Source organism: Ictidomys tridecemlineatus, chromosome 3 (genome assembly GCF_052094955.1).
Source record: "Ictidomys tridecemlineatus isolate mIctTri1 chromosome 3, mIctTri1.hap1, whole genome shotgun sequence".
Taxonomy (NCBI): domain Eukaryota; kingdom Metazoa; phylum Chordata; class Mammalia; order Rodentia; family Sciuridae; genus Ictidomys; species Ictidomys tridecemlineatus.
In genome coordinates, this window is record NC_135479.1 from 48,923,471 (window position 1) to 48,937,865 (window position 14,395).

General features: G+C 51.2%; 1 protein-coding gene across 3 annotated transcripts in view; it reads left to right on the forward strand.

The window, feature by feature from the left end:
* The window catches only part of Pitpnm3 (PITPNM family member 3), a 95,333-nt gene that overhangs the window by 49,116 nt on the left and 31,822 nt on the right, over positions 1-14,395 (forward strand). For all 3 annotated transcript variants that reach the window (XM_078042702.1, XM_078042703.1, XM_078042704.1), the window contains one exon: positions 305-352. In XM_078042702.1, coding sequence (XP_077898828.1) covers positions 305-352 — 48 coding nt within the window. The remainder of the gene's footprint in view (positions 1-304; positions 353-14,395) is intronic.

A 14,395-nucleotide genomic window follows, 5' to 3' on the forward strand; every position in this document is an offset into this window, starting at 1 on the left:
CCTCGTCAGCAGCTGCTTACTGAGCTGGCAGGGGAGGGAGTCAGACAAGATGGCTGTGCAAAGGTCAGGCAGTCACAGGAACCAGGCCAGGTGTCATGAGGACTCCCAGCTGGGAATTGCATAAAGGCTGAGGATTAAGTCTGTGGGGAGGGGGGGGCAGGGCCAGAAGTGGTGGGTGAGACCTCTGTCCCTCTGCTCTGGAGCCGAGGGACAGAGGCAGCCCCTAGGAGGGGCTCTCAGGAGGCACAGGGCCTGGTCAGCAGAGGCCAGGGTTGGTCTGCTCACGTCCCTTTTGTTTCCACAGGAGAAGGGACAGCGCCGTGCACATCCAGCATCCTCCAGGAGAAGCAGCGTGAGTTAAGCCTGACCCCATGGAGCCCTTGGGATGAGTCCCCTGTCACCCACTCAGAGCCCGGAGGGTGGTGGGGTCATCCTTATCTTGCCCACAGTCAGGAACAATGGGCTTGGGGTCACTTGGCCTGAGCTTGGGCCACTGTCCTGAGACACACGGGTTCCCGTGTCACCCCCTACCGGGCAGCTCAGCTGTCAGAGCCAGAGCAAGGAGGGTGAGGTGAGGCTGGTGGGCGAGGAGCAGGGGCAGCAGAGCAATGGGACTGTGGGAAACCTGGTGAAATGTTCTCTTCATCTACGGAGACAGCTGGGCTATACACCTCCATGACCTCCTTCAGGTGACATAACTCCCAGTAGCCATAGGTGGCGCCATGGTGACGTGACAGAGGTCAGAGTGAATTAGGTCATTCAAGGCTGTGCCAGGCAAGGGTCACAACCCCTTGTGAAGAGGCCTTCTCTGCCGAGCTCGGGGCTCCTGTGGTTGCATCCAGGTGTTTCTGTCTTTGTTGTGCTTTGGGTCAGACCGATGTCTCCACGTTTCCTTCTGCCTGTATTTTCTTGGAGAGAAAAGCTCAGGATGGGTCCTAGGAGAGACGAAGTAAAGATGTCAGTTTGCTGGCCGAGTCTGCCCTGGACATCCTGGGTGGACTTGGTGGGTAACTTCGCAGTCCTGTGTCTGCTGCCAGCGTATTGAGTTTCCACAAGAGGCTGGGGCCGGGGAGAGGGGTCTGTATGTCTGTTTTCTCAGGACTTCCTTGACTTCTCCTTCCTGCTGTTCTGACCTGTGGTTGCAGCTCTCAGGGGCTCAGCCCACTCTGCCCAGCACCTCCCTGGGCCCAGGCCGGATGCCTTCCTGTACACTCTCCCATCCTCTGCTGCTCAGCTGAGGCCCCTGAGCCCAGCCTCCCACAGCCTGGGGCCCGTCCCTGAGTGGGCGCACAGGCCTCCAGAGAAGCCTTCTGGGTTTCTAACATTCAGATGCAATTCACAGACAAGTCCCCCGTGTGATCAGGGGCTGGTCACCCTCAAGTCCCCAGCCCCAAGCCCACCCCACAGGAGGAAGGGCAGGGCAGGTAGAGAGGGCCAACTCTAAACGTGCCTGCAGGATCTTAGTTTATGGAGGTGATTTGGGGTGATGACACAGAGACTGAGGCCATTGGAAGATGAAATGATTACGGAGTTTCCAAGAACAGGGACATGTCTTGCCACGCCAGGCAGGGCCACCAGAGAGCCACAGGTCTGGGCAGGAGGAGGTGAAGGCACACACCACAGCCTTTGTTGAGGCAGGAAAGGCGGGACGGGTGGGGGACAGCTGAGGATGGGCTGGTTTGAATGAAGTCTCTGATCTCTGGGTGGCAGAGGTCCCTCGTTGTTGGGCACCCGGCCTAGGTGGTTTAGGGGTGGGGGAATTAGTGGCTTAGTGGGTGAGTGTTAGCTAAAGGAGGCAGATAGCGGTGTGGCTTGGGATTTGGTTGGTCACCTGTGGAAGGTGTGTTCCCCTGGGCAAGTTTCCCAGCTGAAGGAGAGGTAGGTTCTCTCTGGCCAGGAAGACCCCCAGCATGCCAAACCATCATCAAGTAAAAAACAAAACACGGTTAGCACAGGGATGCCATCACATTCCTCAGGGATGTGGGAAAGGAAGAGGCCATTCCTGCTGGTTCTTTAGGAAATGACTTGGGGTTTATCTCCAGGAGGCCAAACCACAGCTCCGTTTCCCACAGACACAATTGAATGGACAGGACAGTTAGTTTCTTCTGGACCTGACTGAAAAATTGTATTTCAATAGCGGCAAAGTCTTTTTCCCCCCTCACGGTTATCGATTTTAGTCAAAATTATATTGCTGAAGGCTGTCAACAGATTCTGCTCCCTTAAGGATACTCTTGTTTAATAAAAAATAATAGTCAATGAAGCCAGGGGCTGTGGTGCATGCCTGTAATCCCAGCCACTAGGGAGGCTGAGGCAGGAGGATTGCAAGCTCAAGGCCAGCCTCAGCAGCTGAGCAGGGTCTGGTCTCAAAATATAAAAAATAAAAAGGGCTAGGGGTGTAGCTCAGTGATACAGGAGGGCCCATGGGTTCATTCTTCAGTACTGAAAGAATAAAGAAAGATAACAGTCAATGTGCAGAAGAATTTTGGAGTGCCAATTGTACACTGGAGGTTGCCATGGGGCCAGTGACCCCCACCAAGTATAAACCCGCCCTTTTTGGCAGTGAGAAAAACAACACTGTAATATGTTTTTCCATAATGTTGAATGGATTCAGTGGAGAGGGCTACTTTTCACATAATTCCACAATCATTATGTCCTGCTTACAATTTTTGGCATTAATATCATTTTTCTTTTATGAAATGATGGTGGTAATTGATGATAATGTGTTTGTTTATTTCAAATCCAGAATTGGCAAAATAAAAGTTTGTGACCTGAATTAAAAAGGGATAATAGCAATGCCTTATGTTTCTAATGTGCTTTTCCATTGACTGTACACTTCTATGCATATTACTTTCATTAATATTTCCACTGGGTTTTTGAAAATTCTCCAAAAACAAGTTATGAGTTGGTACAAATTACCCCGAGCCTGGAGTCAGAAAATCCTGGGGCCAGTGCTATAATATCCGGCATTTAAAAGTCTAAGGCCTGGATTTGAAGGTTAGCATCTCTATGTGGTCCCTGCGATGCTTTGGGCACATTTCTTAATGTCTCTGAGCCTCAGTATACTCATTGTGGAAAAAACCAGTCATATTCTTTACTTTCTAGAGTTGCTGATGGGATCAGAGAAAATTCATGTGCAAAGTCATGGTCTGCACCTGACGCACAAGAAGCGTCTTACGGTTCTCTCTCATTGGCTTTTGCATGAGCTTTAGCAACTGGAATCTGGTACAGATGGGAGGGAGGTATCTTGTCCTCTGGTGGAGCTCAGTCTCATTAGCACTCTGCTGGTCCTGTGGCTGCCTCAGTGCCATCATCACAGCAGTTGAAATTCCTCCTGAGGTGGCCAGAGAGAGCTGGGCTTCTCTGGATTCGAGAAGGTGCAGGCACCAGGTCGCCAGCTCTTGTTTGCAGTGGACTGGGATGGGAAGGCACGTGTCCCTCCTCTGTGGCTATCAGACAGCTCAGGCTTCATCCTGCCACTGGACAGATTGGCCTGGCAGACTGCCACCTCTGGTGTGTGCTTATAATTTGGAATCAGACTAGATGAAGCCCAGGGAGCCATTGTGTGCAGAGGCAAGGTAGGGAGCAGGGGGAAGAGGAGGGGAAGGCCTTGGACTAGGGGGCAGGAGGCCTGAGGCATTTCTCTTCACCTTGCTGTGCAGTTTCTGCTCCAGCCTGGGGGTCCAGTCTTCCGTCCTGTCTGTCCATGAGCCCTTCTGGATCTAACATGCTGAGGGCTTCTGACTTCCTGTTGCTCCCAGCTGGTGTGCCTTTATCTCCTGGCTTCCTTTGTCTGCTTCTCTTTCTGCCTTGTTCCTGCCTCCTTATAGCACGGGAGACATTTTTGCATGCCTGGTGGGTGCTGGGTGGGGGCCTTCAGAGAACTCAGCTCCTCCTCATGGAAGCTCATTCCTCTGGTCTTCAAAGGGAAGGGCAACATTCTTCTCAGATCCAAGCCAGAAACCTTTCTAGACTATCCTCCTACCTTCATCACCATCTAGTCAAATTAGACCCTCCAGCAGAGCACTCTGGATCCTTCTCTCCTACCCTTCTTTTTTGCCTCCTGGGTTTATACCTGGGAATCACCAGCCTTGAAACTGCTGATTTACCATTTCAGCTCCAAAATTCTTCAGCACATTGATTGCTATTCTTTTTTTTTTTTTTTTTTTAATACTGGGGATTAAACCGGTGGGTACTCTACCACCTAGCTACACCCCCAGCCCTTTTTATTTTTATTTTTATGAGACAGGGCCCTGCTCAGTTTGCTGAGGCTGGCCTTGAACTTGCAATCCTCCTGCCTCAGCCTTCCTACTCGCTGGGATTACAGAGGCCATTGTCTTCTCTTTCCTGGACTGCCCTGTCCTCCAGTAAACTACACTGGTCTCCTCACCCCCAGACTCTCCCCCTCTGTCTTCTCCAGAGTGACATAAAGACTTTGCCAGGGCAGTCCTGGTCCCCCCAACCCCTGCTTCCCTTCCCCCACCTCCCTCATCAGTCTCCCTGCTTCCTTTCTCGGGGAGCACCCACTGGGGGAGCTGATCAGGAAACTGAGATTCCATTCATGCCCACGGAGGGGACCCCCATGCAGCCTCCTGCACAGCAGAAGGTGGGAAGGGTTACTGGGGACTCAGATGCACAGCTGCAAGCAGGAAGCTGGCCCGCCACTCCTGCTGTGAGCTGCCATCACCCTTGGCTCCCTGGGATGGGAATTCTCCTTCCTGCTGCACCCACCCCCTCACAAACCTTGTGGGAGGAGGTCCGGCCTCATCCCCCCTCATCCTGCCTCATCCCTCCTCCGGAGGCCCTCCTCATCCCTGACCCTTCTAGACTCCGTGATTCCACAGGGTTCAGGGGGCTCCCCTCGAGGTTCCCTTTGATCTTGAAGCCTGGGGCTGGGAAGGGCTCTGGTCATGATGAGCCTGTCACAGTGAGAACATGAAGATGCCCTGGGAGTAAATGAACTTCCTGGGAAGATGGCCCCACTAGCTCCCTTCATGCCTCCATCTCCAGAGCTCGGCCCCTCCCTTTTTCTTGCAGTTGGTCCTTTCCACAATCACCCCGGTTACCTGGGTTGGTCCCCTCTCCTGTCCTTTCTGCCACATAGGAAGTCAGTTTTACCGTCAATTTCCCTGCTTCCTCCGCTTCCTGTCAAAACCACTTGGGTCCAGGCTCTGCATGGGACAGGGACAGGAGAGTTGAAGAGAGAGCCTCCTCTATCTACCTCCACTCCAGAAGGACAGGTTTTGTGATAGGAAGACTTCCCTCACTGCTGTGGCCTTTGGGGTTGAACCTGACCCATGTTGCATGCAACAGAAAGGACCCATGACACCTGGACTCATTCTGGCTGCTGACTGGTTTTCCCACAGGCCAACGGATGGCACTAGCTATGGGTGCAGGGGTGGTAAGAGGATGTCCCAGGTGTGGGAGGATCTTCCCACAGTCATATCTGCAAATCACAGTGGAATCCCCCGGGACCCTGAATTTCTTCTCTTCCCCTGTCTAAACCCTAACAATAGACCCAACTGAATCCTGATTCTGGCTTCAGACTGACCCTTTATCTTCATCCCCAAACTGAGCTTCTGTCATAGTCACTCAATGAGCCCTGATTTATCCTGAGCCCTGATTTATCCCCAGCTAGGTCTTGACTTCAGCCCTGGTCTGGACTAAGCTCTAATCTTTGGCTCAGTGTCACCCTCCCCATTGTGGGGACAGGGGTTGACCTCACATTCCACTGCCTAGGGTTAGCAACCAGAGGAACAGCTTCCCTTCCCCGCATACCCCCAGTCTGCAGTTTACCCAGGAGGACCCCCCCACAGGAGCGATGCATGAAACCCCTTGCCCGCAGCTGGCCTCCCCACTCCTCTGCCTGGTGACTGGTATCTTTTCCTGGCCTGTGTGGGCAGCTTGCTGAGCACAGCTGCAGACAGGCTATATTTAGCCTGCTTTAATGAGCTCAGGGTGGCAGACGTCCGCCTTGGGAGCACTTTTCTTGCATGTGTGCGTATGTCTAGGCTTGGCCTGGCTCCTTTGTGTGTGTGTGTCCTTGCATTTGTGAGCATGCTTCAGCATGTGTGTCATGCACTGATGCATCCATCTACATGAGGACCAGCAAGTGTCTGTGGTGCACATAGCTGAGTCTTTCTGTATAGCGCCTATGTTTTGCTAGGGACGTGCACAGCCTCTGACACAGGAGAGCAAGATGAGAACGGATCATTAATCCATTCACCCATTCGTTTAAAAAATATTTAATGAGCACCTTGATATGCCAGTACCATAATAGTTTTTTGGGGGACAAAATGCCAAAACAAACCCAGCTCCAGCTTTTAAGGGTTTTATAGTCTGGGAGATGGAGGAGGGGAAGACAATGATCAAATACCCATAACATTGAAAGTATAAAGATGTGTCTCAGGAGAGGTCCATGGTGCTTTGGGGAGACGGGTGGAGGGAGGGAAGGCTCCTGAGGATGACAAACAGAGGTTTCTGTAGGGAATATCTGCACACAGGGGTGCATGAGGGTCCAGGCAGAGGGCAGCAGATGTGCACAAGCGCCCTGGGTGAGGGGGGAAGGAAGAGGCTCCAGGACTGTCCAAAAGACCAATGAGGTTGAGTTCAGAGAGGGAAGGTGAGCAGGGAAAGGGGACAGTGGGGACCTGTGGACCTCACAGGGGCCTTGGCCAGGGTGCGGGAAGGCAGAGGAAGGACTGTGTGGGGGGAAGTGAGGAGATTTTCTCAGTGTTCGAATCCAGCCCATGATTCAGTCTTGGGGAGGGAGCCCCACTCTCCCCAGTTCTCCGAGGGGTGCCTTTTGCTGGCCCAACCCAACCGTGAGGAAGGGAGCCTCAGCCTTGGTGACAGAGCAGACCGTGCATGTCGCTCTCTGGAGAGGCACAGAGACCACCCTGTGCAGACCCCCAATGTCACCTGGAGGAGTCAGACTTGCCTCAATGTTTCGAGGAGCCAACTTGATTTTGACTCCAGGTACCCAAACCGCTGGGCTGATGAGAGATCCCTCTCTGGCTCCCAGGACTTCTCCTTTCCTCATTCTCTTGCCACTGTCCCCAACTCCCCAGTGAATCCCTAACCTGCCCGTGTATGTGTGTGCCTGCGCCCATCTACATGGGTGTGCGCAGCCCTTGCACCCACCCTGGTGAGCACAGGGGCCCCAACCCAGTCTGGTGTCTCAGTCTGCAGCTCCTGGTTGAGGGTCCCAGGTTCCCCTGGGTACAGATGCTCAGGCCTTCCAAGTGGCCCTCCATCCAATGGCCCTCCATCCAGTGGCCCACCATCCAGTGGCCCACCATTCAGTGGCCCACCATCCGGGAGACAGGTCTGTCTCCTCCCCTCAGCTCATGGAGCCTGGGGGTGGGGAATCTCTTTTTTTTCAGCCAGAGAGAATCTGTTGTCTCTTCAAATCCCTTTCTCCTGGGAACAAAAGGACTTTTGGAAACAAAAGAGGAAATCCAGGAAGCTCTGTCACAAACCTCAGAGGCAAAGGAGCCAGAGCAGGCAGAAAACATAAATTTGTTTCTCAAAAAAAGAAAAAGAAAAAAAAATCATCCTGCTACATGCACTTGAAAAACAATCTTATTTTTTTTATCTGTCTTCAGAGTAGCTAGCTCATGAACAAGGTCTAAAACTCAAAAGGAATGGAAGACGGCGAGTGACACTCCCTCTCCCATGCCCCGCTCACCCAGTCCTCCCCAGAAGCAAAGATGATAATGAGTTTCTTCTATTCCATTCCACAGATAGTCTCTGAAAACATGAACATATCCATAAATATTCTCTTACATATATTTTTATACATACCCCCCACACAGATGGGAGCATGCAGTGCATTCCATTCTGCACCTCACTCCTCAAGGGTAATAACACAGCATGATTATCTTAACTGTCTCGGTACATTTCTAATGCTCAGATTTCTTGCTCTGGGCAGTGGGTGTGTCACAGATCACTGTGATGTGACTTATTTAACCTGTCCCCTATTGGTGGACAGATAGGTTGCTTCCTGTCTTTTGCTATTATAAACAACTTGGCTGTGGTTAGTGTTGTACCTATATCATTTTGTGTGTGGACTTGGCATTGCCGGGTCAAGGGCATGTGGCGTTTTGAATGACATTGTCAAATTTCCTTCCATCGGAGTTATACTGGTTTTCGAGTTATACTGGTTTTCACTCTCAGCAGCAAAGAAGGAAGACAGCTTATTTTCCCGCATCCTGGCCCCTACCAAGTTGATAATGGCTCATCTGAGAGATGAAAGCAAGGTGTTTTGGCGGTGATTTCAAGCAGCATTGTTCTAGGTTAGGGTTCCGAGGTTGAGCACCTTTTCATTTGTCAAAGCCATTCCCCTCTCCTTTTGCTGGAAGCCACAAGCATTCTGAAGGGATTACGGCAGAAGGAAGGTGTGGGCTGGCGTGTGCTTGCATTCCTTTGTGTGTGCAGACTTGACTTCCGACTTTCTGGCAGGGCCAGGGCTAATGTGACAGGGGATCCTTGTAGGGTTGGGCCCCAGGTTCCAATCAAGCTCTTGTAACTCAAAACAGTCTCTCCCCACTTTTCTTCCTTGATAAGGGTCTCTCTCTGCAGGGCAGGGCCATCACATGGAGGCTTTTGAAAAGCAAAGAAACCATCCCTTTCCCACTCCGTACTTTCAGGAGGATGAAAGAGCCATGGCCTGGTGACTGGGTTCAAATCCTCATCCCTCCACGTACACCCTGAGAGAAGTCCCTTGATGCCCCCAATGAAGTTACTCTTTGGAGGTTCCCGGTGTTCACTTGGCAGCCCAAGGACACATTTTCAACAGGCAGGTTCTGGGGCCCAGACCCTAGTAAGGGTCAAGGGTCAGGGGTCATGGGTCAGGCCTTTGTCTGGGCTAATCTCTCTGCTAGTGTCTCATTCACCAGATGGATCCAGGTGGATGTGGTTGACTCTGAACCTGAAAGGGTTAAGGAGGCCACAGGCAGGACCTCTGGCCTCTAGATGTTCTCCTACCCTGGATGCATATTCCCTCCCCAGCCTCCCTGTGAAGTGGCCACTTACATAACTTGCTTGTGTAACCTCAGTGAAGTGTAACCTCCTGCCTCCAGGCCAGCATGGGGCATTCTGGAACAGTTGTAAATATTTCCTAAATTATGCTGAAGCTTGGAGACTCTCCAGAAGCCACTCCCACCTCATTTGTCTTGGCTCTGCCCTCTGCTCTCTTGGCCCAAACATGACTCAGTGCGGATCTGAAGGCAGCCACCGGGTCCTCTTAGGTCTACTCTTCTCCAGGCTGGGTCCCTTGACCTCCGAGCCACTTTCTATAGTTTTCCTCCTTGGCTAAGTGAGTTCCAGATGTATCCTCAGTGTGACCTGAGCTGCAGGGGCAGGGCAGGGGAGGCCCCTCCTCATTTATTCCCCCATAGTTTTTATTGGTACATTATAATTGTGCATCACAGTGGGATTCACTGGGGCATATTCGTGCACGCACATGGTCGAACTATAGTTTGGTCAACATCGTCCCCTTTCTCATTTTGAACTGTGGACCCTGGTTGTGCAGCCTCAAAAGTGGAGAAGTAATTTTGACATTTGGCAGCCTCGTTAGCCTGACTCAGGGGTGTTTGCAGCCTTTGGTCATGTGACCTGGCCCCGCCATGAGACATGCTTTTGGTCATGTGATCTTGGGGACTTGAAGGCTCCTTGAAGGCAGGTGCTGTGTGGGATTCACAAGCTGGGTAGTAACGAGGAGGGTAGAAATTAGCAGGGGATATGGAGTTGGTTCTTTCACTCAAACACAGGATCTTAATTCGCTTGTCACATTTCAAGTTCTTCTTTTCCTCCACAAGAATCTCTTTTCTTTTTTTATCGCCTGATTAGCCTGTCAGTTCCCAGAGGGCAGGACAACATTTGGCTTTGTTTTCTTGGCAGTGTGTATTTTCTAAGGTAGGGGTTTGTGACTGGTATGAAAATGTCCTTCGCCTAAATATAGCCCAAGCTTGCATTGTCTATTCAATGGATGTAGTCATAAATAGTTTAAAACTAAAAGAAATATGGGTTCTCTAGAGAAAGATTGAAAAAAGAGAGAAAAAGTAGAAGTAGAAAAAATAATCACCCCTTGTCCCAGCAACCCGAAAATTGCTGACAACATTTTGTTGGATTTCCTTCTAATATAAGGCCTCAGGCTTCTTGTCTACCCCTACCCAGATTGTTGTTTTTTGCAAAGATTGGGGCTGGGACACCTGCAGAGGAGGTGGCCTGGGGTCTGGCTGGTGAATGAGGCCAGTGGCTGTGAAATTGTGCTTTGTGGAGCCCTAAGGAACTGCCTCGTGGCAGGGCTGGGCTGGGGTGAGAAAGTCGGGCTCTGGGCCCCTATGTTGATCAATTTTTGTGACTGTGACAAAATACCTGAGATAATCAACTTAAAAGGAGGAAAGGCTATTTTTAGTTGTGGTTTCAGAGGTTCTAGTTCGTGGAAACTTAGCCCTGTTTCTTTGGGCCTGTGGTGGCACAGTATATGTTGGGAGCATGTGTTGGAGGAAGACTCTACACTTTGAGGTTTCTGGGAAGCAAAGAGAGAGACAGAAAAGGGCCAGAGTCCCAATATCCCCTTCCAGGACACACCCCTGATGACCTAACTTCCTCCCACTAGGCCCCGCCTCCTGGAGATTCCACCACCTCCCAGTAGGGCTACAGACCGGGGACCAAGCCTTCAACACATGGGCCTTTGGAGACATTAAGATCCCAGCTATATTGTCCCCCACCTCCACCTGCTTCAGCCAGAACTGGTTTACTTTCATCTTTGTCAACTGGTGTCCTAAAGAAAATTTCACTGGATAATCAATTTTCCTGTATTAAAAAAGTTTTAACGCCTTCAGAAGAGGACCTAGTGTTTCCCTGCTCTGTGCAGTCCCATCTGCATCCTGTGTTGGTGATGAGCCCCCACTGCCAGCGTGGGGCTAGTAGGAATCTGTTACTGACACCCTCTGAGTAGTCACCTGTGGGCCAGGACAGAACCTTGCAGTGTAGCTTGGTGAATTCTTGCACTTGTCCCCTAAGTACAGACCACATTCTATGAGCTGCTGTGGTGAGAACTGTGGTTCCATAGATCAATCTATCCTTCTGCCCAAGTGCCCTTCCTCCCCAGATGCCCTAAGCCCTAGAGTTGCCAGACCTGTGACCCTACTTACTCCACAAGCAATGAGATGGCCTTGGCAAAGAATATTCCAGGTGAACTCATCAAAACTCGAGTGGCCACTTCTTCTTTTCTTTTTATGGGGACTCAAAATTTGTTTAGCCAGGTGCTGTCACACATGCCTGTAATCACAGCTACTTGGGGAGGAGGATTCCAAGTTCAAGACAATTTAGGAAGACCTTTTCTCTAAATAAAAAGTAAAAAGAGCTGGGGTATAGCTCAGTGGTAAAGCACTCCTGCGTTCAATCCCTAGTACTGCAAAACCTACCAACCAACCAACCAACCAACCACCCAACACCACCACAACAAAAGCATTATTTATTCACTTGCTCTATGACTTGCCTGAGAATTCACATCAAATATTCTAGTTGGCATCAATTGCTTTGTGATACAGGTGACATTTCCCATTTGCAATTTCTTGGTTCCTCTTTTCTCTTCCATGGGCCCTTGAAGTGAGTCTGGGGTTATACCTGCAAGTCCTTTCAGGTCCCTGGGTCCATACTCTGCTGGGCATGGAGGCTACACACTCATGCTTGGGTTTAGAATCTCAGATTTCCTGCCTCTTTTCATGGTGGTATGGATGGGGTGTTCATGTCTCATCCTGGGATTTTTGTCATGGTCTGCCTGGTGTGTGTGTGTGTGTGTGTGTGTGTTATCTTTCTCTTCATGGGTTTACCTGGGGGATTAGGACCGTGGTTGGAGCTCCCCATTTATTGTTGAATGAGGTTATAGTTCTTCCCAGATATTTTCCAGTTATATCTCCCAAATCTCATTTCAGGACAAGAGGGTAAAAGTCACTGGGTTTATGCACACATTTTTGTTTCTGCCCACTGAGGATTAAATACTTGTATAGCTACTTCTTAGGACATGTTTCATGATCTCAAGTTGGGTCCAGCTCTGCTCAGTGGACCCCAGGAGTGACTGATGGACGTGACAGTGACCACCAGGGTGCTGGCAGGATAGAAGAAGTTGTCATTGCTAGCCGGGGACACCCCCAGTGTCCACCCCTGGTGGATTCTAGCAGCTGGTGGCAAGAGCAGCAGAGATAGTTGTCTCCTTTAGCCAAGATGGGGTGTTGCTTTGCTCAGGGCACTAAGCGCGTGGGTGACGACCTTGGCTTTTGTCTCAAGAGCAGTGTGGTGCATGGGTAATTAGAAGGGAATGATCACGATTTGTGCCTTTCCAAGGCTATGATTAAGCAAAAATAGCCTCCATTCTTCAGATGGCAGGAGGAGCCATGGCAAGCTTGGTGTGCTCAGAGCTGGCAGAGCGCTGGGAGCAGGCGCTGGGGTAGCCGGCCTTTCTCAAAGCCTGTCCTGAGACATTCTCACAAAAGCACCTGTCAGTTCCCCCACCCCAACTCTGGGCACAGCAGGGACCCAACCTGAACAGGGTCATGCAAACAGGAAGTGGAAGGGACAAACAGCCTGGTGGTGAGGTCCTGGGCCCCTTGCTTGTGGGGTCTCTACCATCCTGGACTCCTGGTGGCAGTTCTTTAGGGGAGCTATCTATAGGTGGAACCACGAAGCCTGGACTAGGCAGTTCTAAAATTAAAAAGAGTTGGGATATATATAACTCCTGGGTTCAACCCCCAGTACTGCAAAACCAACCAACCAACCAACCGTCCAACCACCCACCACCACCACCAACAACAAAAAGCATTTGTTTATTCATTTGCTCCATGACTTGCCAGATACCAGTTTCCCTGGGGACTTTCAAGAAATATGCTTCCCAGTGGGGCTTCCCTGAATTTGATTTCTCCTGCGGGTTTAGCAGCACGAAGATGTTTCACGGCTGTGTGTGTGTCCTGGGATATTTGCTTCCAAAAAGTTTTCCCCAAAATGCCAGGACCTGAGAGCTGATAAACCCTATTCAAAGGTCTGTTGGGACCATAGATAAGTAAGCTCACAGCAGTAGCCAGGCCCAGCTCATGGCCGTGGGATTGCCATATGGCCTCGGTAGCTCTGAGAAGGCTTTCCAGAGACACTGACAATTGAGCAGGGTTTTGCAAGACAAATAGAAGTTTTCTGGTCTGCAAAGTGAGAGAGGGCTTAGCAGGCAGAGGGCTCAGTATATGCAAAGACCAGGAAGAGAGAAAAAGGGATGCCTTATGGGTGCATAGAGCCAGCAACCTCAATTGTTGTGGTAGGAATGGCTGGTTCTTAGGAAGGCAAAGCTTTGCAGGCAAGCCACAGTCAGGGTGGCCCCAAGGCCTCTGCTATGGCTGGAGATATGCCTTCCTGTGGGATAGCTTTGGTCCTGGTAGTCAACATGTTTTTGGGGGGTGGGGGGCAGGTACTGGGGATTGAACTCAGGGGCACTCGACCACTGAGCCACATTCCCTGTCCCTTTTTAAATGTTTTATTTAGAGACAGGGTTTCATTGAGTTGCTTAGGGCCTCACTAATTGCTGAGGCTGGCTTTGAACTCACAAACCTCCTGCCACAGCCTCCCGAGCCACTGGGATTATTGGCATGCGCCACTGCACCCGACTTGGTAGTCCACTCTTGATGGACCACAGTGTAGATCTGGCAGGCTAGGTCGCTCCTCCTCCTTTGCCCAGAGCAAAACACTTCTAGCCGTGCCCAGAAAGGAAGCAAGGCTCTGTCCCCAAGCTGCGTAGGAGGTGAGACTCTTCCCTTTGGCTGTGGAGGGATGGAGTGGCAGTGAAGACAACCCTGCCCAGTCCCAGCCTGTGGCTGTTGTCCCTGCTGAGCCAGGAAACGCCTCAGCATCATTTGTGGCTGGGAATGCAGCACATGTCCACCAACTCATTGCCCAGAGCGTGGCGTGGGCCCGAAGGAGCTGACTCCAGGCAGATGGAGGAGGCAGGAGCTCCTCAGTCTGTGTCATCAGCGAGGGCGCAGGCTCCAGCCCCCACCTACTAGAGGGCATGGTGCCCAGGAGACAGCAGGACCCTCATGTCTTCCCTGCAAGTTATTTATAGACTCGCTATGGTAATTTGTGGCAATCACAGCATTTAATCCTGTAATCACACTGCAAGCAGGCACCCAGCCCAGCGAGGCTGGTGAGCCTGCCAGGGCTCAGGGAGGGACTTGGCGGCAGGGAAGGCCAGTGCAGAGGCGGCGATGTCCCCATCAGCCTCCAGCTCCATTCGTCAGCTGTGGCCCCAGCTCTGTGCCCCCTGATTGAGCCTGGAGAATAAGAATAACAAAAGCCACTAACACAGAGCACCTCTCTACTCCAGGCCCTGCCTGAAGTTCTTTGTACA